The 24,589-nt window shown below is 39.3% G+C and overlaps 1 protein-coding gene and 1 non-coding gene across 2 annotated transcripts in view; one reads left to right on the forward strand and one right to left on the reverse strand.

Moving 5' to 3' along the window:
* PTGR1 (prostaglandin reductase 1) overlaps window positions 1-11,588 on the forward strand; it is a 29,895-nt gene extending 18,307 nt beyond the window's left edge. The window contains exons 6-9 of the mRNA XM_007936717.2: window positions 470-625; window positions 2,720-2,828; window positions 7,814-7,932; window positions 11,478-11,588. Of these exons, the coding sequence (XP_007934908.1) occupies window positions 470-625; window positions 2,720-2,828; window positions 7,814-7,932; window positions 11,478-11,588 (495 nt within the window). The remainder of the gene's footprint in view (window positions 1-469; window positions 626-2,719; window positions 2,829-7,813; window positions 7,933-11,477) is intronic.
* A 5,347-nt stretch (window positions 11,589-16,935) lies between these two features.
* LOC122149644 lies at window positions 16,936-17,020 on the reverse strand. The gene has a single exon (XR_006163248.1). It is a non-coding gene; the product is annotated as a small nucleolar RNA SNORD86 (small nucleolar RNA).
* Between the last annotated feature and the right edge of the window lie 7,569 nt (window positions 17,021-24,589).

Raw genomic sequence — 24,589 nt, forward strand, 5'->3', positions numbered from 1 at the left:
GTAGTGTTTCGTTCTGCTGTGCATGGGGTCGCTATGAGTCGGAAATGACTCGATGGCACTTAACATCAACAACAACAGAGTAATGGGTTTGTAAGCAGTAAATATTTTCATAGTTTTTACTAAACATTCTCTTGCTACAGCTTAAATCTCCTTTCTTCATGATTGCCCCCAGGAATACTCAAGGGAGTCAAATGAATACATCTTCCAATCAGCAGGTTGAAACAGATTGCAAACCCAATAAATGTGGAAAGAATCTTTTGGGTAGAGAAAGCCAAGCTGAAGTTATGGTTGGGTTGGTAGCTAGCTCAGGGGCTGATTTCACTTATGAGACCTGTTGGCCCATTATGGTATTCCACATATATGTAGCTCAGTACCTAAGAGTGTGTTCTTGGGAACCTGATCATAGATTAGGAGATGGAGTTGGTCCATGCCTAAGGCTTATAAATGGTTTCCATTTTCCCCCATTTAGGGCTGCAAAGTGGTTGGAGCAGCAGGGTCTGATGACAAGGTTGCCTATATTAAAAAACTTGGATTTGATTTTGCCTTTAACTATAAGACAGTAAAGTCTTTGGAAGAAACTTTGAAAAAAGCCTCTCCTGATGGTTATGATTGCTATTTTGATAACGTAAGTACAAACTAGACTTAATATATGGTTTATTAACAAAGTACTATGCATTGGAATATATTTATGGAGTTTCCATCTAAAATTTAGGAAGTATCCCTTTGTTCGTAATGGCTTTACTGAGATATAATTCATATACCATACATTTCACCTATTTAAAGTATTATCCAATGGTTTTCAATATATCTACAACCATTTCCACAATTAGTTTTAAAACATTTTCAACATTATAGAAAAGAAACCCTGTATCCACTATCAGTAACTTACCATTTCCCCCATGTGGCCTCTTGTGACTGACTTCTTACCATGCTTTCAGGGTTCATCCATGTTGTAGCATGTATTAGCACCTCATTCCATTTTGTGTGTGTTGTTGTTGTTATGTGCCATCGAGTTGGATCCAACTCACAACAACCGCTTCTTAGGTTTCCAAGGCAGTATCACTAAGGAAGTAGATTGCCCCATCTTCCTTCCGAGGAGTGGCTGGTGAGTTTGAACTGCCAGCCTTCTGGTTAGCAGTCAAATGCCTTAGGCACCATGCTACCAGAACTCTCATTTTGTGTGTAGGTTAAAAAAAAACAACTCACTGCCATCGAGTCAAATCCGACTCATAGCAACCCCCATTGGGTTTCTGAGGCTGTAAATCTCTATGGAAGTAGATCGCCCCATCTTCCTTCCACGGTGCAGCTGATGGGTTTGAACCATTTACCTTTTGGTTAGCAGCCAAATGGCTTATCCACTACACCACCAGAGCTCTTTTATGTGTGGGTATACCCCATTTTGGATTTTATTTATCCGTTCACCAGTTGACAGGCATTTGAGTTATTTATACTTTTTGGCTATAATGCTACCATGAATATTTGTTTGCAAGTTTCTGTATGGACTTACGGTTTTGTTTTGTTTTTTCTTTTGGGTATACACATATGACTGGAATTGCTGGGCCACATAGTAATTCCATGTTTAACATTTTCAGAAATTGCCAAACTTTTTGCAAACTGGTTGCTGTATTTTACATTTCTATCAGCAATGTTATCAGTGCTCCCATTTCTCCAAATCCTCACCAACATTTATTATTATAAGTCTTTTTGATTATAGCCATTCTAGGGAGTTTGAAGTGGTACTTCATTGCGGTTTTGATTTGCATTTTCCAAATGGAAATGCTGTTGTTGGTCATTTGCATATCTTTTTTGGATAAATATCTGCTCACATTTTTTGCCCACTTTTCAGTTGGTTTATTTGTTGAGTTGTAAGGATATATTCTGAATAGAAGTCCCTCATCAGATAGATGATTTGCAAATATTTTTCCTATTCTATGAGTTCTTTTTCTTTCCTTGATAGTGTTCTTTAAAACACAGACTTTAATTTTGACGAAGTCTAATATATCTATTTTTCTCTTATTTTGCTTGGATTCCTGTCATGCCTAAGAAGGCTTTGCCTTACTTAAGGTCATGAAGATTTACTCTTACATTTTCTTTTAAAATTTTGTAGTCTTCTTTTAAGAGTTTTATTGTTTTTTAGCTCTTACATTTAGGTCTGTGATCCACTTAATTTTCATATATGGTGTAAGGAACGGGTTCAATTTTATTCTTTTCTATGTGGCTATTCAGTTGTGCTGTACCATTTGTTAAAAAGATTATTTTTTAATTTTTTGAATTATTTTGGTACCCTTGTCAAAAGTCAGTTGATCATGAATGTAAGGGTTTATTTCTGGACTTTCAACTCAGTTCCATTGACTTACATTCTTTGGAGTGAGTTTTGAAATCATCAAACTTGAGTCTTCCAACTTTGTTCTTCATGTGCCTTTTGCGTATATTTCTGTACTTTTAAGTTATAGGACAAAGTGATTACTGGGCTGATCAAAGAACCCCAGTATCTAGTAAGGTAAAATTGGTAAGTTCTAGAAGTATATTCTTAGAGTTAGGTGTAAATGTCTAGTTTTCTAATGCTTTTTCCCTAACTGCAGTTTTCTGCCCTGTCAGTTTCTTGCTGCTAAAATAGGTATTATGAAATGAAGATTGTGACTTAATGGTTTCCCTGAATCTTCTAGTGTTTAGATTATTTGCTTTTTTGTTTTGTTTTTATTTCTTTGTACCTGTTTAGGTCGGGGGAGAGTTTTCAAATGTAGTTATCCCTCAGATGAAGAAATTTGGAAGAATTGCTTTATGTGGGGCCATCTCTACATATAACAGTACTCGTCCACTTCCTCCAGGTAATGAGCTCAAGTACATGATCACAGATAGAGGAAATGTGGACAAGGAGAAGATGCACAGATACGGGGTAGGCCAGTGACTATCAGGATACTAGAAAGAGTAAAATTACAGTTCATATGACGTATTTCCTAGGTAACGATGAAGTCTGTCACTGACTGTAGATAAAAAATAAATAAGAACACTGCTAATGACAATTTTGCAAAAAAGAGTTAGAAATATTTTTCTGATAAAATGATTCAATAGTATTTACTAAAATATATAGTTGTATATATTTTGTGTGAAATCAGCTTATATTAAATTTTAATGTAGAGAAATAGGAGTATCCAAAAATATGGAAGAAAATTTTATCGTTATTAAAAGTTTTTGGTTTTTACCTGTTGTTCTTTGGAAAGGTGTAAACAGATAGCCATGATTAGATTTAGAAATAGAACACCTTGGTCTGGCTGAAGAATACTGGAGTTCTTCAGAGTATTCAGGATATTGCTGGAGGTGTGGGGATAGGTAGAGGGTGCTTGACCTGGGTGAAGGGAAGGGCAGCCTGCCATGTTCTTTAGTCTTGAACAGCAGGATACCCAGCCTCATCAAACTAGCGGTTTCTACCAAGAGGGAAAGGAGCATGCCCTTCCCCTCCATTCCTTTCTTCCCTTTGTTTATTTGTTTCAGTGGACATCTGGCTCTCCTAGGCCCCTAGTGCTCTACATCGCTCACTTCCCCACTCTTATGATGAGACTGCTCCTTCCCTGCACACACAAAGGCCAAAAGCAATAGCAACTAGAAAACAACATTTATTAAATCCCAGTCTTCTGAGAGATGTTGCATGTTGTTGTTGTTAGGTGCCATTGAGTCATCTCCGACTCATAGTGGCCCTGTGCACAGCAGAACAGAACACTGCCCAGTCCTGCGCCAGCTCCATGATCCTTGCTATACTTGAGCCCACGGCTGCAGCCACAGTGTCAGTCCATCTTGTTGAGGGCCTTCCCCTCTTTCATCAACCCTCCACCTTACCAAGCATGACATCCTTCTCCAGGAAATGGTCCCTTCTGACAACATGACCAAAGTAGGTGAGACGGAGTCTGGCCATTCTCACTTCCAAGGAGCATTGTGGCTGCACTCTCTTTTAGCAGATCCCAGAGGGTCAGGGAGGGCTCATCTCCTGACCTCCTCTAACCCCACAAGAGGAAGACAGAATCACCATCAGCAGCCCAAGACCTATCCCTGTGAGGCCAGACATGCTGTTTCCCTCCTGACACCAACCGTCCTCCCGCAGCACCCACTACCTCTCTACTGGGTTCGATAATTCGCTGTAGTGGCTGCACAGAACTCACAGATTATAGGGTTTATTAGGGAAGCACCAGGCTACAATTCAAGTTCAGGAACAATGCTCAGTCTCTCTCAGCCCACCGTCTCTCAGCCAACAGTCTCTCTCCGTCTCTCTTCCAGCAGTGCTTGTCTCTTTCTCAGCAGCACATGTCTCTCAGTGTCTTTCAGGAGCTGTGTTTCTCTCAGCAGTACATTGTCTCAGCCAGCAGTCAGAGAGACCCCCTTCTGCCTCTAGGAGGTTTTGAGCCTGGCAGAGTGGCCAAACTAACCAATCATAACATCAGAATTGTAAGCACCTGAGAGAGAGCAAACTTGCCAGTGCACTGCTTTGTGCCATTCACAACAGAAATATCCCAGGTGGATAACTTTAACAATCAGGAGCTCCTCAGTTGCTCCTGGCAAATTCCACCATGGAGTTTACAAAGACTTATGGCTAGAAAAGCCATACCAGGTAATTTACTACACTGCAGCAGACCATGGTACTTTTAGCATTCTTTGCCAGCACCACAACTCAAAAGCATCAACTCTTCTTTGGTCTTTGTCATTCATTATCCAGCTCTCACATGCGTATGAGGTGATTGAAAATACTATGGCTTGTATCAGATTCACTTAGTCCTCAAGGAGACATCTTTGCCCTTCAGCAATTGAAAGAGGTCCTTTGCACAGACAGACAGACAGGATCTAGGTAAGGGGAGGGACACAGGCCCCACCCCCAAGAGGCAGGAAAGGTGGGGGGAGCTGCTGCATAGGCCTCTCCTTTTACAGAAGGACAAGACTGAAAATGGCTAGAGAGGACCAGAGACTCTTTAAATCCTATTAGAGACAGACTCAAAACAAACACAAGTCTTCTGAACTCCTGATACAGAATCCTTTTCTTCTCTAAAAATTCTGTGTTATTGGTGAGATTACAGATTTATCTATGGCTCAGAAAAGGAGAAATAATACCAAAAAAGAATCTTTCAGACTATAATCAGGATTTAGCCAACCCTAAATAAATTAGATATTCATTTTTGTGATGGGCTTTGACTTATGGCAATGAATTCTTATAGCACTCTAGGTAACACCATCACAAGTACACTGAGATGAGTGCGGAGGGCTGAGGAAGGGCAACGGTAGTTCCCCTCTTGGGTTGTAAGAAATGAAAGATGTCTCCTTTCCCAAGAGGGAAAACTCTAGTTTTTCTTGGCAGTCCTATTATTAGGGACTTTTCCCCCCACTACATTTTTCTCATTGATGCTAAGCTAGAATCATGTCTGCCTGCCAACTGAGCAAAGTTCCAGGATGCACTTTTTTTTTCCTTGCAATATAATTTATATATAGTGAAATACACAAAACTTAATGACATGGTTCAATGCATTTTTTTCCCTTTTTTTTTTGCAGTGTTCCCTCCCCCCGCAACCAACAAAGAAAGTTTCCTTTCATATATAAACCTTTCCTTGACTTTTTACAATAATGAACTAATACTGTATTTGTCCTTCTGTGATTGATTTATTTCATTCAGTATAATGTTCTCCAAGTTCAGGATGCATTTTCTTAACCACAGTCCAATTAGCTACCAAAAAATTCCAAACTCACTACTGTCAAGTTGGATCTGACTCATGGTGACCCTTCCTTGGGTTTCTGAGGCAGTATCACTACAGAAATAGATTACCCAGTCTTCCTTCAAGGAGTGGCTGATGGGTTTGAACTGCCAGCCTTCTGGTTAGCAGTCAAGTGCCTTACATTTTTGATTGAGCACCCTGATCTAATCTTCTTAGCAAATAGTCTTTGAAAATTCAGCTGCTTGGCTAAGTCTTTGACAGGGCACTTGGCCTTGCCCATTCTGTTTTGATCATAAGGGATTCTGCCCAGTTTCTGACCTCTAGAAATTCTAACATATTTCAAAGACAGGTAGTTATTTACTTGAACTTGAATGCCACTTTTTTTTTTTTTTGGCTCTCAGTAAAGAAACTAACATTCCCATCAGGATGGACAAGCCCAGAAGTGGTTCTTCACCCTTTTCTAAGATGAAGAAATGAGGATTCCAATCCTTAACTCATAAAAAACAATGGTTGGGGTGGGACTTCTGAAGCAGTACTCTTTATGCAACACCAATCTAGCATTTGGATGTGTCACTATTGTATGTCAGTCTCCTGTCTTGCCTGTATTTCCTGGGCATGCATCAGTTTTGGTTCATGACAATGCTCTGTTGTTATGACTGCTAATGTTATTTTCTTCCAAAAAGTGAGTAGGACTTTAGGCTTATGTGATGCCAGTTATTTAGACTCGGCCCTCGTCTTGTCTCTTTTGGCTTTGATATTCTCCAAGTATCTTCACCTGACTTCCTGGAACTTATAGGACTATGCTGAGGTATCATTTCCTCAGTTTCTGATCATGTATGATCCTTAGGAAAATAAGCCAGGCAACCAGTACAGCCCTTTGTCTCATACGGAAGAGGACTACCATCTTTACAGGCACTGTGACTTGATAGTAACCTCATCTGTTCTCAATGCCAGTAGTTCTCAAAGTATAGTCCCCAAAACCAACTACACCATTTCCTGGGAACCTGTTAGAAATTCAAATTCTCAGGCCCTACTCTAGATCCATTAGATCAGAAATTGGGAGAGGGGCCAGCAATCGGCTTTCACAAGCCTTCCGGATGATTCTGATACATGCTGAAGTTTGAGACATACTATGCAGGGTAGCTCTCAGTATCCTGAAATGCGGAGGGCAGGGGCAGGTGTGGGAGTTGCTGAGCCTCCTGACCTGTTCCTTCTTACTGACTCTTGCATCCTCTTTAAGAACAAAAGAGAAGAAAATGAGTTTATGCCATAGAGTGACTGCATTAAGCCATAAGGCAGAACATGCTAACTATCAGGAATATCAGGAATCACTTCTTAAGTAATGCAGAAAATTTTTCATGTTAGATTTAAGACCTTGTTCTGTTCCATAGAAGTGTTTGGGAAGGTGGGCCTTCTGGTACTTGAGGGATGCACACTCCTTGGCTGCCTGTGTCTGTACATGGACTCAGTGTGTATTAGTTTCCATTGCTGCTATAACAAATTACCACAAATTTAATGGCTTAAAACAACACAAATTTCTTATCTGACAGTTCCAAAGATCAAAAATCTAAAATGGGCTGCAGGGCTGCATTCCTTCTGAAAGCGCTAGAGGAAAATCCATGTCCTTGCTTTTTGCAGTTTCTGGAGGCCCCATGCATTCCTTGGCACAAGGCCCCTTCCTCCATCTACAAAGCCAGCAGCATACAATCTTCAAGTATTTCTCTCACTCTCCGTCTCTGCCTCTCTCTGAACTCTATTGCCATCATCGCATCTCCTGTCTGACTTTTCTGCTTTCCTCTCCCTCATAAGAATCCTTGTGACTACTCTGGACCCACGCAGATAATCATAATCTCCCCACCTCAAAGTCCTTAATCACATCAGCATAATCCCTTTTGCCATGTCAGGTGACATATTCGCAGATTCTGGAGATTAGGGCATGGACATCTTTGGGGAGGCCATTCTTCTACCTGCCAGAGAGTGCATGTTGATTAATCAGCAACCCCGTAGCTCAGAAGTAAGTGGAGGAACTGAAAGGGAAGGCAACAGAACAGTGATGGTCGGTTGTGCTCCCTGTCTTTTCACTATATCCATTTCCCTGAACCCGGTGGCCCTTCTCTTCACAGGCCCACCCCCAGAGATTGTCATCTATCAGGAACTCCGTATGGAAGGGTTCATTGTAACCCGCTGGCAAGGGGATGTACGCCAGAAGGCTCTGCAGGACTTGCTGAAATGGGTCTCAGAGGTAAGGGGCTCCAGGGCCAACCTCTCCAATTGTACATGTGGTCCCATTCATTTTGTCACTTGAGACTGTCACCTACCAACTTTTGCCTCTTTCCTGTTGCATCATCAGTTTTCTGCTGTCTATCATTTCATTGCCTTTAGAATACAAACACTCTTACTTCTTCCATCTTAAACAATAAAACCAAAACAAAACAAATAAATAAAACCCTCTCCAGATCTCATTTCCACTCCATTTCATTGCTTCCCCTTTTACAACAAAATCCCAGGAAGAGTCCTCTACCTACTGTCTGCTGTTCCTCTCTTTCCATTCTTTCTTGAACTCACCTATCAGATTGTTGCCCTGCTGCCATTCCATCAAAATTGCTTTTGTCAAGGTCATCAGTGTTCCTCACAATGTAACATCAATGGTCAGTCCTCAACATCAGTTGACAACGAGCAGTATTTGATATAGATAATCACTCCCTCCTTGGTACACTTTCTTCCCTTGGCTTCCAGGCATTGCTCTTGATTTTTTTTCCTACCTCACTTCTCATTGTCCTTCGTTGGCTTTTTTCTTTCTCTACCAAGTTAACTATTGGACTTCTTTTCTTCTTTATTCACACTCTATCCTTAAATTAGCTCATCCAGGCTCATGCCTTTAAATATCATCAACATGTTCATGACTCTCAAATATCTATCTCCAGCCTATACCACTTCCTGAACCCTAGACTTAAATATCCAGCTGCTAACTCAACAGCTACACATAGATGCCTAAGACACGTCTAAGACTTAACATGTCAAACACAAAATGTTTTGCTCTTTCTTGCCAAACCTGCCCATGTACGGACATCACCAGCTGAGTTAATGACCAATCTGCCCATCTAGTTGCTCTGTGCAAACACCATGCCAATGTCTTCTTTGGTTTTTGTCTTTCTCTCATATACCACATCTAATCTGTCAAGAAATGCTAATAGCTCTACCTTCATATTACAGGACCTGACCACTTGTCTCACTTCCACTATTACCACACTGTTCCAGGCCACTGTTTTGTCCAGCCTGGATGTGACACTAGCCTCTGTCTGGTCTTGCTCTTCTACCGTTGCCCCACTATAGACAATTCCCAACATAGCAGCCAAACTGATTTTTAAAACATAAATCAAACTACGTCGTTCTTATGCTCAGAACTCCTCAGAGATCCCCATTTCATTTAGAGTTAAGCCAGCAAATTTACAATAAGCAATAAGGCTGTACACAATCAAGCCTTCGTGATCTCTAATTTCATTTCTTAGTATTCAATCTCTTGCTCACTATGCCTCCAATAACTGTTTAACTCTCTCACCCCCTTCACATCTTTGCTTCTGAATGAGGCAACTTTTTAAATGACTGTTTTAATTTGCAGCCCCTTCATTCCTGATTATCTTTATCTTATAGCATTTTTCACCTTTTAACATACTATATATTTCACTTGGAGTCCCGGGGTGGTGTGAACAGTTAATGCACTCAGCTGCTAACCAAAAGGTTAGGAGTTTGAGTCCACCCAAGGGCCCCTCAGAGGGCCTGGGGATCTGCTTCTGAAAAATGAGCCACTGGAAACCATATAAAGTTCTTCTCTGACACACATGGGGTCGCTGTGAGTTGACTTGACTCAACAGTATTTACTTTACTGATTTTACACTTCATTCATTTTTTACACTTATTGTTTGTATCCCTCCCATGTGACTATAACCTCCTGTTTGTCTGTTTTGTTTTCTGATGTATTCCTAGCACCTAGACCAAGCTCATTGCCACTGAGTTGATTCCAACTCATAGCAACCCCCTTTGGGTTTCCGAGGCAATAAATCTTTAAAGTAGATTGCCCAGTCTTCTGTGGAGTAGCTGGTGGGTTTGAACCGCCAACCTTCTGGTTAGCAGTCAAATGCCTTAGGCACTACGCTACCAGAGCTCCTTAGCACCTAGAATAGTACCTGATAAATACTGTTGAATGAGTCAGTGTTAGAGGTGTGTGAATATGTGCGATGGCTCTTCTAGGTCCTAGAGCAGAAAGAGCTTTCTAGCAGTCATGCCTTTAGATCCCTTGGTCCTCTGCTGTGATCATTTTCCCATCTTATACCATGTGCAGTTTCAGTCAGTAGGAATCTGAATAACCAAGGTACATTATTTTAGTTTTGGAGGGAAAAAGTGATCTCATATTCCCTAATTACTGGTTTTGTGATCATTTCCCAAGTCAGTGAAATTGATACTTCCTCCAGCCACTAGAGTATGGTGGTTTCCTCAGCCTAACACTTGTAGTACTGGGCCAGCCTCTCTCCAGGAAGCTGGGAAGAGTTGAATTACCTTAAGTTCCCAGTGTAGTCTCTTATTTTATTCCTGTTGTGAAATCAAATCTAGCCCAATGATGATCACAGCTGAGAAGAAAAAACCTCTGTGCTAGTATCCCTAATTCTTCCCTCTAACAAAGAAAAGCTGACTGTAGTGTTGTTTTTAAAGTAATTAATGAGTTGTTTCTCTCTCATCCCTTTTTTCTCCTCATCCCCTATTTTTAACTGCATTTGTTATTTTAGAAATTTCAGATTTACAGAAAAATTGGGAAGATAGTATAGAGTTTCCATATACTCAAAACAAATCCACTGCCAATGAGCCAATTCCCATACACCCTGCATAAACTCCCCTATAATTAATTTCTTATATTAGTATTCATCCTCTATTTTTAACCTTTAAAGTAGATTATAGGTTTCTACCCTTTCTAGGTTCTTTGCCTCATCAAGAGGAGGAATGAGCTGAGGCTTTCTTGTCAGAAGTTCAAATCCCAGCTTCTGCTTATCAGACGAGTGACCTCAAGCAAATAATCTCCTTCAGAAATCCCAAAAGTGATGCAAAAACATCACTTTAATAAATTAGGAAAAAATGGTATCAGATAACTCAGGTCTCCACATGAGACAACGTGAAAATGTAAATTGGTCCCACCTAGTAGAGTATTGTAGTAGAAAGACAACCAACCTTCCGCATGTAAGGCATTCTCTCCCACACTCCTGAATGAGTGGTAAACACATATTGAAAGAATCTGAGTTTGAAGGGGGGATGTTCCTAGCCTAATATCTACCATGGTATCTGCATTTCCTGGACAGATCCTGCCTCTTCAGGGGTCAAATACAGATAATCATGTTGCATAACTGGGCTACTGGAAGGATTAAACTGCTAATACCCAAGAAGGGAGCTCCTTACTCTGTCTGCTTCCACTTCCTCTGAAATCATTACATGATCATGCTTGTTTATTCAACTTACTTAGAAATGACTTAGTCACTACCTCATGACATTTCTCCTATTGTTACACTGTGATCTGATGCCTATTATTAAACTTCTCTTAGGTGTTCTTTGCAATCTGTGACATACACTGTGTATGTGTGTCTTGCCCCCAGACTGGCTATAAATCAATGGAGTATAGGTCCTCCCCTCCAGCTTATGTTCTCAAATATTGTATGATGTACCTTATAAATATTTGTTGCTAGGATGAGACAGGTGTATCATTTGGAATATAAAATTAATCTATTTGTTGTTGTTTTGATACAGGGTAAAATCCAATACCATGAATACATCAAAGTAGGATTTGGAAACATGCCAGCTGCATTTATGGGGATGCTGAAAGGAGATAATTTGGGGAAAACAATAGTGAAAGCTTGAAAAAGGACACATGGAATCAAGAGATCATTTGGATGATTACTTAGTGTTTTTCATCATTTAGTGAAAAACGTGTATTGCCTTAATTATCTAAGAAATAATAATAATAATAGCAACTGTAATGACTTTGATCTAACAAATAAATTTAAGTATAAATGGTGTCTTATTAGCAATAAACCAAAAAATCAAACCCACTGCCATCAGGTTGATTACGACTCATAGAAACCCGTGTTGGGTTTCCAAGGCTGTAAATCTTTACCAAAGTAGACTGCCTCATCTTCCTCCTGCAGAACAACTGGTGGGTGTGAACTGCTTTCTGGTTAGCAGCTAAATACCTGTGCCACCAGAGCTTCTCATTATTAGTAAGAGGGAATGAAAATTTCAGTGAACACAAACCAGTCCTGCACTGCCTGCCACAGCTCCTTCTAGATTATGGTAGAAAATAATAGCTTTGAAGTCGGAAAGACTTAATGCCTCTGTGACATTGCTCATCTGTTAAGCAAGGATAATGACATCTGCTTCATCTACATAATGTACACTTATTTAAAATATCAGCATAATACCTGGCATATATTAAGTACTCACTAAATGCTAGCTACCTCCCTGAGTTAAAGTCATAAGATTACTACCCTTATTGCTTATGATCATACCCAAAAAATAACTGCTGGTGTACATAAGTGCCAGGGCCAGCCTGCACTGATCCTTTGTAAATGATAATATGGCAATAAGTAATAATAAGACAGATCAGGAAGAAAACTACTGTTCACAACAGCTACAAAAAAGATTATAGAAATATTAATAAACTTACAGAAATTGTATAAAATATATATGACAAAAGCTTAAAATTACTGAAGAACACAAAACTTGAACATTTAGAAAGGTATTATGTTCTGGGACAGGAAGATTCAACGACATGAAGTCAATTCCATTGATCAATTGTGCCATCAACAGGAAAAGAAATTGTAGTACAACAAAATAATGAAAATGTGTATGTGTGTATAACTGATCCTCATTATTCTCAAGTTCTTTATTTGTGAATTCATCTGCTCACTAAGACCTCTTCGTAACCCCAAAATTCCACCACTTGTCTGACAGTTTGTCATACTGTGGTGGCTTGCATGTTGCTATGAGGCTGGAAGCTATGCTACTGGTATTTTAAACACCATCAGGGTCACCCATGGTGGACAGGTTTCAGTGGAGCTTCTAGATTAAGACAGACTTGGAAGAAAGAAGGGGGCATCCAATGGCCAGTGAAAACCTTATGAATAGCAGTGAAACACCGATATATTACTGGAAAACTTTGAATAGGCCTGAAACATTGTCTGATACAGTGCTGGAAGATGAGCTTCTCAGGTTGGAAGGTACCTAATATACAACTGGGAAGAGCTGCTTCCTCAAAGTAGAGTTGACCTTAATAACATGGATGGAGTAACACTTTCGGGACATCCATTTGCTGGTGTGGCATGACTCAAAATGGGAAGAAACAGCTGTAAACATCCATTAACAATCAAAAAATGGAATGTATGAAGTATGAATGTAGGAAAATTGGAAGTTATCAAAAGTGGAATGGAGTGCATAAAGATCTATATCCTGGGCATTAGTGAGCTGAAATGGACTGGTTTTGGGTATTTTGAATCAACCATATGATCTACTGTGCTGGGAATGACAGATTGAAGAGGAATGGTGTGGCATTTGTCACAAAGAATGTTTCAAGATCAATCCTAAGTACAGTGCTGTCAGGATAATATCCATACACCTACAAGGAAGTTAATACTACTATTATTGACATTTATGCACCAATCACCAAAACCAAAGAAGAGGAAATGGAAGATTTTTACCAATTTATGCAGTCTGAAATTGACAGAACATGCTATCAAGATGTGTTGATTATTACTCGTGATTGGAATGCAAAAGTTGGAGACAAAAATCACCAGTAGTTGGAAAATATGGACTTGGTGACAGAAATGACATTGGAGGTCGCATGATAAAATTTTGCAAGACCAATGTCATATTCATTGTAAATACCTTTTTCAACAACATAAATGGTGGCTATACACATAGACTTTGCCAGATGGAATACACAGGAATCAGATCAACTACATCTGTGCAAAGAGATGATGGAGAAACTCAGTATCTTCAGCCCAAACTAGGCCAAGAGCTGACTGTGGAACAGACCATTTACTGCTCGTGCAAGTTCAAGTTGAAGCTGAAGACAATTAAAGGAAATCCACGAGAGCCAAAATATGACCTTGATTATATCCCACCTGAATTTAGAGACCATCTAAAGAGCAGATTTGACACGCTGAACACCAATGACCAAAAACCAGATGAATTGTAGGATGACATCAAGAACATCATACGTGAAAAAAAGCAAAAGGCCATTAGAAAGACAGAAAGGAAGAAAAGACCAAAATGAATGTCAGACAAGACTCTGAAACTTGTCCTTGAATGGAGAGGAGCTAAAGCAAAGGGAAGAAATGACAAGATTAAAGGACCAAACAAGATTTCAAAGATTAGCTTGAGAAGACCAAGTCAATTATTATAATGAAATGTGCAAAAACCTGGAATTAGAAAACGAAAAGGGAAGAATGTGCTCAGCATTTCTCAAGCTAAAAGAACTGAAGAAAAAATTGAAGCAAGATACAATACTGAAAGATTTTATGGGCAAAATATTGAATGATACAGGAAACATCAAAAGAAGATGGAAGTCATACACAGTCACTACCAAAAAGAATTAGTCAATGTTCATCCATTGTAGGAGGCAGCAAATGATCAAGAACCAATGGTATTGAAGGAAGAAGTTGAAGCTGCACTGAAAAACAAAGCTCCAGGAATTGACGGCATACTCACTAGGAGGTTTCAACAAACGGATGCTGCACTGGAGTTTCTGCCAAGAGATTTGGAAGAGGACTACCTTGCCAACTGACTGGAAGAGATCCATATTTGTACCCATTCCAAAGAAAGGTGATCCCACAGAAATTATTGTGGAAATAATTGAACAGGATCATTAATATCACATGTAAGTAACATCTTGCTGAAGGTAATTCAAAAACAGTTGCAGCAGTATATTGACAGGAAACTTCCAGAAATGCAAGCTGGATCCAGAAGAGGACGTGGAACAAAGGATATCACTGCTGATGTCAGATGGATCTTGGATGAAAACAAATACCAGAAAGATGTTTACTTGTGTTTTATTGACTATGCAAAAGCATTTGATTGTGTGAATCATAACAAATTATGGATAACATTGAGAAGAATGGGAATTCCAGAACACTTAATTGTCCTTGTGAGGAACTTGTACATAGATGAGGAAGTTGTCATTTGAACAGAACAAGGGGATATTGCATGGTTTAAAATTAGGAAAGGAGTGTGTCAGGGTTGAACCCTTTCACCATACTTATTCAATCTATATGCTAGGCAAATAATCCAAGAAGCTGGACTATATGGAGAAGAATGCTGCACCAGGATTGAAGGAAGACTAACAACCTGTGATACACAGATGACACAACTTTGCTTGCTAAAACTTAAGATGACTTGAAGCACTTACTGATGATTATGATTAAAGACTACAGTCTGCAGGATGGATTACACCTCAACATAAAACAAAAATCCTCACAACTGTATCAATAAGCAGCATCGTGATAAATGGAGAAAATATTGAAGTCAAAGATTTCGTATTACTTGGTTCCACAATCAACAGCAATGGAAGCAGCAGTCAAGAAATCGGATCTTGTATTGCAATGGGCAAGTCTGCTGCAAAAGACCTCTTTAAAAGTGGTGAGGAGCAAAAATGTCTCTTTGAAGACTATGGTGTTCCTAACCAAAGCCATGCTGTTTTCAGTCACCTCATGTGCATGTGAAAGCTGAACAATAAGGAAGACCTAAGACGAGCTGATGCTTTTGAATTGTTGGCAAAGAATACTGAAAGAACTGACAAATCTTCCCTGTAAGAAGTACATCTGGAATGCTCCTTGGAAATGAGAATGGCCAGACTTTGTCTCACCTACTTTGGTCATGTCAGATGTGACTGTTCCCTGGAGAAGGAGATCATGCTTGGTAAAGTGGAGGGTCAGCAAAAAAGGGGAAGACCCTCAATGAGGTGCATTGCCAATGGCTTCAACGACGGGCTCAGGAATAGCAAGTATTGTGAGGCTGGCCCAGGCCCAGGCAGTGTTTTGTTCTGTTGTCCATGGGATCGCTGTGAGTCAGAGCCGACTGGAAGGCACCTAACACCCCCCAAACTAACACTCGTGGCACTTTCCCCATCATTCAGAGAGTGGTGAAACAGTTGGGTTGTCTGAGACTGAGGTTCCTGATAGGATGAACAAGGCTGGTTTGGTACTTGCTGATACAGGTTCTGTAAAGCTCAGTGAGTTTACAGAATACACACCAGTTGTTGGCCAGTGGACCCCAATTCCTGGTGACCCCATGTGCATGAGAACTGTGGTTCCTAGTGTTGTCAATGTTGATTTTTTGAACTCTGAACCCCATGCACAAATTACTCACAAATGGGGGGGAAAAAAAAAAAACCTTCCCTTTTGTGTCACCTCCCCTTACCAAAGTATTCAATCCTAAAGGCATTAGGTTCAGAACAAGGTAGATGTCTCCTGGGGCTGAGTGGAAGAGCCTCATTGACCCAAAGCAGGCTGAGGTCATGCATACAGGCTGTCCGCCGGGCATGGCAGTCAAAGCCCAAGGCTGTTTGTGTGTGGAGGGTGCTTCAGTCCAGTGAGGGGAGCTGGAGCTTGAGCCAAATGAGAAGGGTCTTTGAATCGTTGTAGGAGGGCTGCCCAGCAAGGTGTGTCAATGCCCAAGACCAGTATAGGAGGCATCCATGCAGGTGAGAGAAGCAGGGTTGAGGCTCTAGACAGCACGTTTACATTTGCTGCTAAAACAAAATCATTATACGTTAATCCAGTGCTCTCTCCCATACCTAAGACTTTAACCATCTAATGGGTTATGACAAACCATTTCTTAAATTTCTTTTTTCCTTCTTCAAGTGTTTGTTTCTCCAGCTTCCTAGCAGGCTCCACAACCCACAACCGATTCTGCCTGAACCATTCCCTCCCTCATGACATCCAGATTATTTTGTGGAGTCTCTCTCCAGTCTCACAGGACAGAGGTTCCTCAACTTGCTCTTGGAGCTTTTCTCCAAATACACTGTGGACACTCTGGAGAAAAAATCCCTTCAAGAGGGTACACTGTTTGTTTGCCAGATATTGGGAGATGCAGCCTTTGTTCTTGGCAGCTGCTTGGCCAATGAAGGGGAGTGGAAAGTAAGTCCATATTTGGGGCTATTCCCCCTTATCTTCAGAGGTCTGGAAGCTTGGTCCCTTTGCTAGGCCCTGGGAATCACTGAGAGAGCAGGGCTGACCATCACCCCCATAGCAGAGGCCTGTTCAGGTCAGGAGCCACGGTCAGCCCTCACCATGAAAACCATTCACTTCTGATGTGGAAGAAGCTACTGAAAAGCAACTCAGAGATGAGAAGGAGGTCTGTTTTTATCTATTTGTGATTTATCTTTCAATGTTCAATGAAAAACAATTGTCATTACTTTTGTATGTTAGTAACTTATAAAACAGTTTGAAACCCTAGCAAAGATTTCAACTGATTTTCAGCACGTGGTCCTTTTTAATAAAATAAGCTATCATTTGTGAAACACACGCAAAACATGGCCTGCCAAGGGGTATCAGAGTCTAAGCAGGATAAGGAGGGCTTATGCATAGGATGGCCACCTGGTGTGAGGAATCAAAGTACAAGCAGAGATAGGTACCATGTGTGTGGGCAGCCCAGTATGGGGCGGAGAGCGCAAGCAGGGTGAGGAGCATGTCCACATGGAGGAGCAGCCTGGTCTGGGGTGTCTTACCCAGGCAGGTGAAGAGGGTGTCCATGGAGAGGTAGGTGCCTAGTGTAGACTAAGTCCCAAGCAAGTGTGTCGTGGGGTGCGGACGCACAGGGTAACCTGAAATACAGGTCAGAGTCTAGTGAAGCTTTTGTGTGTCAGTGTAACCCAGCATGAATTCTTGGACCACTGGTAAGGAAAGTAGACCATCCTATCGGGAGGAAAGAGTGTTTCCCTCATTTTCTCAGCCTCTAGGACCTTGGAGACTACATGTATCCGAGGACACAGCTACAGAATGATGGAAAACTGCATGGAAAATAAATTTGTATTGTGTGAATCCATTTGAATTCCTTGGGGCTGTCTGTAGCTTACCCTAACTCTGCACTGTCCAAAACGGTAGCCACAAGTCCCTTGAGGCTCTTGTGAGCATGAAATGTGGATAGTGTCACATTTAAAAATTTAAAAAACTGAAGCAGAATCAAAAAATATTGTTTTTCCATTAAAGCCATCTTTATTGTTTTGGTAGTATTAGTTTTCACTTTAACCGTTGCATTGCATACGGTATTGTTGCTATATTGTAATGCTTGTACATGCGCGTGCGTTGTTTCTAGTGCTACATACACACCAACAATGTACTCAGTATCAACACATTCAGTTCAGGTGATTTTTTTTTTTCTATGCACTGAAGTTATTTCATAATGTGTTTACTTGGATATTTTATGCAGCTAGCACAAGTTACAGCGTACCCACGCAGACAGCACAAGTGGCAGGGATGATCTTTGTCAGTCACATTCAGAAGTTAAAATACCATTTTAATTATAATTACCTAAGTTAGAAAAATACAAATGTTTTTATTTTAAATGGCAGCGTATCAGTGATTCAGAACTGTGTGCAGAGGCAGAAGCTAGCACTACAAGCAGTTAAGGGACTAGAAGGTGGCACAGCCCACATTTCACGATGAATGGTAACCACACTTCACTGGAGTGAGGCCAAATGAAGCAGCACAGTGAATATAATAAGATGTTTTCTTCCTAACAGTCATGAAAGAATCAACAGAATTTGTCACCAGCAATGAAAATTAAATTTACACCAAAAAATAATTTTTTTAGCAGAATCTGAGCTTATAAATTTGGACAGCTATAAAACAGCTTGAATTCTTGCACATAAAAGACAATTTTAGATGGTAGGATGGCAAAAAGAAATGATCATTTTTCTTAGGGTTAATTTAGAAAAAATATGAGGAAAAGACTAAAAATGGTATTTTACAAAAGTAAAATTGTCAGTTAAGCTACCAAATAATTTTGATCACAGAATAAAAGATCTTACTAATAATATCAAAGATCAATTCATTCACAATTTGAAATTTTCCAAGTTTTTTTTTTTCTTCAATTGACTTTAGAGAGTCCGTCATGTGACAACACTGCCCAATGAATCCTTTGGGTATGTTTTGTCTCAAAGAACATCCAAGTTTACAAAGAAATGTGATTGATTCATACCCTACAAACTCAAACTCTTGGTGTAGAAATTTCTGACACTTATACTTCTGTCAAAGGATTTCAGCTACAGACAGAAAAATGAGCTCCTGTCATGAGAACGGTACTCTGGCTGTTAGGTCAAAATCCAGGTGCACTGGGAAGCTGACACAAGACAATGGTTTCTTGCACTGCTTCGTTCCATTCTATGATACATACTGAAAAAACCTGAACTCGGTTTTCTGAAGCAGACTCCAAGAAAAGTGTCCCGGATACAGATGCTAACACTGTTCAGTATGTGTGTGCAAGCAGGAGGAAGCAATCCTCGCCAGTTTAGGGCACTGCTGAACTAGAAGACAGTGACCTTGTACTCTTCACCAGTACTCCTTGGTGGAGTCACAGAATATTTTTACAAAGACTTTTTGTAATTTCAATTCAAGATTTTCTTGAAATAAAAGGAATGATTACCAATACTTAATAAACAAAGATAAACAGTAACAATGTAATTCTGTTTTTTCCCTGATGTACACTATATACGAATGAGCTAAATATGAAGCTCCAAAAAAAGGATAAACTGCCTTGTTACCTAGCTATACAGATGCAAGAATTTTTATTGAAATTCAAACTTCTCATAATACAAATGAAAAATAACTTCACACATTTTTCTAACATAAATCAATATGTAGATTTTAATTGCAATCAGTAATACTGTATTTGTAAATGGTTGCAAAACTAATAATAAGTTTGAAGAATACTTTGTTGATATGGGTAAATTCAGACTTTTTACCATTCATGCAATATACTTCTTTGAATTTGATGTTAATTATATTGAGATGACATAAGAGTTAGTAAATTTCCTTAACCTAGACACACATAGTTCTGAACAAATCAATTCTTCCAATAAAAAGATGAACAATGTGGATGGAAAGAGCAAAGGAAAATAGTTTTTCTGATAGTTAATTCAGTCACTTGAAAACTTAAGAATGTTTGTAACAACTTGGGTACATCAATCTACTTTTCCAACGTAAATTTTATACATCTGAATATAGATCAAGTATTTCAGATGAAAAAGTAGTATGAATTAGGGTATGCTGTAAGGGTAAAATAGATACTGGATTTTGAAGACTTAGTACCAAAAATATGAAATCCCTCAATAATTTTTTATATTGATCACATGTTAAAACACTCCTTGGAAGGAAGGCTGAGCAATCTACTTCTGTAGTGATACCGCCTTGGAAACCCAAGGAGGGGTCGCTATGAGTCAGGTCCGACTCCACTGGCACATAACAACAACAAGAGTTAAAAAAATATATTAATCTCATCGTTTTCATTTACTTTCTTAATCGGGCTAATAAAAAAATATAAAATCACATGTGGCATACTATTTCTATTGGACGATGCTGCATCAACTGAAAATAAAGATTTGATCTTCTAGTCAGCTTTTTAGAGCCCTTCTTTTAAATATGAAGAGACAGTCAAAGACCACCAGAGGTTGGAGGAAAGCCTCCAGTGTAAGAGACAGAAATCAAAGCAACTTAGAGGAAACAGAGGTAGTACTGGAAGCAGAATAAAACTCAGACTCAGAAAGAAAATATTTCATCCATGAAACAAAAACAGAAAAATAGGATAGGATGAAAAAGGAAGAGACAATAAGAAAATGCACTTAGAAATAAAAACATGAGAACAGAAATAAAACATCCAAAACAGTAACAGTAGGGTTAGAAGATAAAGTTGAAGAACTCTGCTACAAAGTAGGATAAAAGCAAAGACACAGAAAAGAAGAAAAAGCTGACAAAATTTACAAGATCCAAAGAAGTGTAATATCTGACTAATATGAATGCTGAAAAGGACAAGAAAGAGAAAATGAAGATGAAATTATTAAACAAGTAATACCAAAGATTTCTCAGAACCAAAGGACACTAGTTCTCCCAGCCTGAAACTGTCCAGTGAATTCCCAGTGCAATGATTAAGACCATAAGGAAAAATTCTGTATTCTCAAGCCTTCATCATGTTATGTAGAATCTTGTTAAATTTGTTCCAGCTAAACTGGTACTGGATTTAAGAGTGGCTACAGAGGCTCATGGGTTTTTGTATTAGACACCAAAATTATTTGGAAATTAAAACACATTCTCAAACATAGTTTTCACTATAAAACCTGTCTGCTTTGTTCATTATCAGAGAAATACAGTTGAGTATGATCTCTACTCGACAATTGTTTTAATATACTCTCAACAACTATTTCAATATTAACTAAATAAACCAGACTCAAGATGTAGGTCATACACAAAAGAAAGCCTCGTATCTCTGACAATCCCATGATGGAATTAAAACAGTGGAATGTGATGGTGATCAGCAGTTTATTTTAGTTATGGCGGAAGTGGAGTATATTATTTTCTGATGGTAAACTGACTACTCATGAATTGAGGCCTCAACGCCCAGAACCCTTCCAACCTGCTGCTGTCAAGACTGTGCTTGAGAGGCACCTAGAACACAAAAAAGGAGACTCTGGAGGATGTCAGGCACAGACTAGTAACGTGGAATTTGAAATTTAAGAAAAAAAGATCAGACTTTATATCCATATATACCTGTGTTTTGTTCTAAAATCTTAAAAGGATTTAAACAGCTTTCAAAGAGTAAGCTTAACTTTTGTCACTTGAACAAGTGATGACCTATGGGGACTGGGGTGAAAATACAAATAGGAAAAAACAGTGTAAAACCAGGGAGAAACTTAGTACACAAAGCACAAGCAATTACGTTTTGTACACTTACTACAGATGAGCTTCAAATGTGCCTCAACACCCTTGAAACCAATACAAAGAAACATGGTCAGTTACAAGATTCAAAAGCTACATCATTGACTGAAGAAGCCTTCTCTTGTCCTGTGAACTAAAAGAAGTCTCTTCAATGGGGACTCATTACCAGGAAATGTTTCTAAAAGCAAGGTCTTCATTATAACGTGATGTTTCACAGGGCTCATTTTAACACCCATTAATGTACACCAATGGCATAATGGTACATACAACTAAATAAAAGCAATTCCATAAGGAGCCAAAAGAAAGTGTAAAATCTTCTGATGATCTGACTAATCCAAAAATGAATTTAAATACTTAGGTGATAAGCCAGATTAAATACCCATCAGGCCAATTATCCATAATTAATTACTGGAACCAAGCTTTTGATAAAAATTGTGCAGCAGGGTTTGAAGTTGTCTTCTGTGGCTAATACACAGTGCCAGAAAATGCATCCTGGATAAAGGACTTAGACTCAGAACAAATGAAGACTTACACAGCGAAACCTGTGAGAGCCGGAACTCAATGGGACTACCTTGTTTTTCCAGGTCTTACAAGTTTTCTGCCTTTGACGGGGTACAGTCACCATTTTCTACTGTTATTTAGTTGAAAATAATTGAGCTTTCCTTCTCTGACAGGTCTCCCTCTTACACAGGTTCCAGCTTTCACAGGATTACTGTAACTCAATAAGACAATCCAATTTTTAAAGTGGATAAAAAATTTCCTAAGTATTTCACCAAAGAAGCTATATATGAATGGCTAATGAGCATATAAAAAGACGCTCAACATCATTAGTAAGTTCAAACCACAACCACAAAGAGATATCACTTCATCTGCTAGGATAATAAAAGACAGAAAAAACAAGCATTGGTGAGGGTATAGAGAAATAAGACCTCATACATTGCTGGTGGGCATATAAAATGATGTAGTCACAGTGGAGAACTATTAGGCAGTTTCTTAAACAGATAAACAAAAATTTAATTTATGACCCAACAACTGCACTTGCAGGCATCGACCCAAGAAAAAGAAAATAATATGTTCAAACACTTGCACACTAATGTTCAGAGGTATTCTTAAGAGCCCAAAACAGGAAACCACCCAAATATACTTCAACTGGTGAATGGAAAAAATGTGGTACATCCACACAATGAAATACTATTCGATAAAGAGATAAATTACTACATGGATGAACCTAGAAACATGTTAAATGAACAAGACAAACACAAAAGACCACACACTAGATGGTTCATTCATAGAAAGTATGTAGAAAAGGCAACTGTATAAAGACAAAGTTGAATGATTAGTGGTTGTCTTGGGTTGGGGATGGAGATGGGGATTAATGGGTATAAGGAAGCTTTATTGGGTTGAACTATTCAAAAACTGGATTATAGTGATGGATGCACAATTCAGTATATTCATTAAAATTCACTGAATTGTACACTTGATATAAATTTCATGACGCTCCTCATAAAATTCATACCTCAATAAATGTTATTTTAAAAAAAAGTCTATGTTCCAGATTTCCACCTGATACTGGGAGTAAATCACCCACTTATAAAAAGTAGAAAAACCTAACTAAACGTTCTGGAACAAGACTTTCAAGAGAAATAACAATAAATTTAATTATTTTTTTATATCTTTTTTTTTCAGAAAGAAACTTAAGCCAAGATGAATGATCCTCATAAGTTACGTTCTTTTCATGGCTAGAATGTGCCTGATTGGTCCATTCAGTAATAGTTATGAGATCAGTCTATCACACAGCATCCATGTGAACTGCAGGCTTTGCTCCTGGGGGAGGTGGGGAGGAAAAGAACAAGGAAGAAACCAAAAACCTTTTCCAGAGGTAGCATTGGCAATCCAAACCCGTTAAATCACAGCAAATATTGCTGACTCTGAGATCACCATAAGGACCTCTTTACTTCCGTAAGCCCGGAGTATTCCGACTCAGTTTTTATAGGAGCTGCCTTCATATTTCAACATCGTTGCTCTGTTCTTAGATGCTATAGAGCCAATTTCAACTACAACATTAAACCAATTAAAAACCAAACCCACTGCCATCAAGTCAATTCCAACTTAAGCGATCCTTTAGGACATAGTAAAACTGCCCCATTAGGGTTTCCAAGTCCATAAATCTTTATAGAAGCAGACTGCCTTGTCTTTCTCCCATGGAGCAGCTGGTGGGTTTGAAATGCAAACCTTCTGGTTAGCAGCTGAATGCCTTAGCCACTATCCCATCAGAGCTCCTTAATTCAAACTGAGGGACTTCTTATTGCTGAAACATTGTGGAGTCAGTGGGGCTCTGCCAAAACCCTATGACCTGAGACACCCCCTGCCTCCAATGAAACTTTTGAGGAATAACCCACCCAATGTCAACATATTCCATTTCTCTGAGGTCTAATTTTACAACTGTCAACTTATTGTATATCATTTCTACATTCTCTTCTTGAATGTTGCTATTTCTGTATTTATTTGCTATCAGTGGGTGCTCTTTAGATTCTGGACATATATTCTCCATATGGGAGGGGGTCATAGCAAATTCCTACAGTGGGCCAATCAGGTTACCCAAGAGAATTTGGCAAGCAGGTGAGTACACCCCCACCTGAAGGTGGCAGCTGCTGTCCAAGACCAGCTGTCTGACAGAAATGCAAGTCCAGTGTTGTCAGTGCATGTCATGTTTCAAAATAAGCCCTGGTTTTCTTAAATATGAATTCTCCTCATTTTCAAATGGTGGCAATTACACACACACACACACACACACATACACTCATAATCAGGTACACCAACTAAAACATATCTGAGGTCCCAATGTGACCCTTGAGCCAACAGTTCGTGACCTTTGCCCTACAGAATATTTATACTCCCACTCCAGGAATCGGTACTTGCTACAGGCACAAATGTGAT

Source organism: Orycteropus afer, unplaced genomic scaffold (assembly GCF_000298275.1).
Source record: "Orycteropus afer afer isolate SDZICR_OR568_19922 unplaced genomic scaffold, OryAfe1.0 scaffold00037, whole genome shotgun sequence".
NCBI lineage: Eukaryota > Metazoa > Chordata > Mammalia > Tubulidentata > Orycteropodidae > Orycteropus > Orycteropus afer.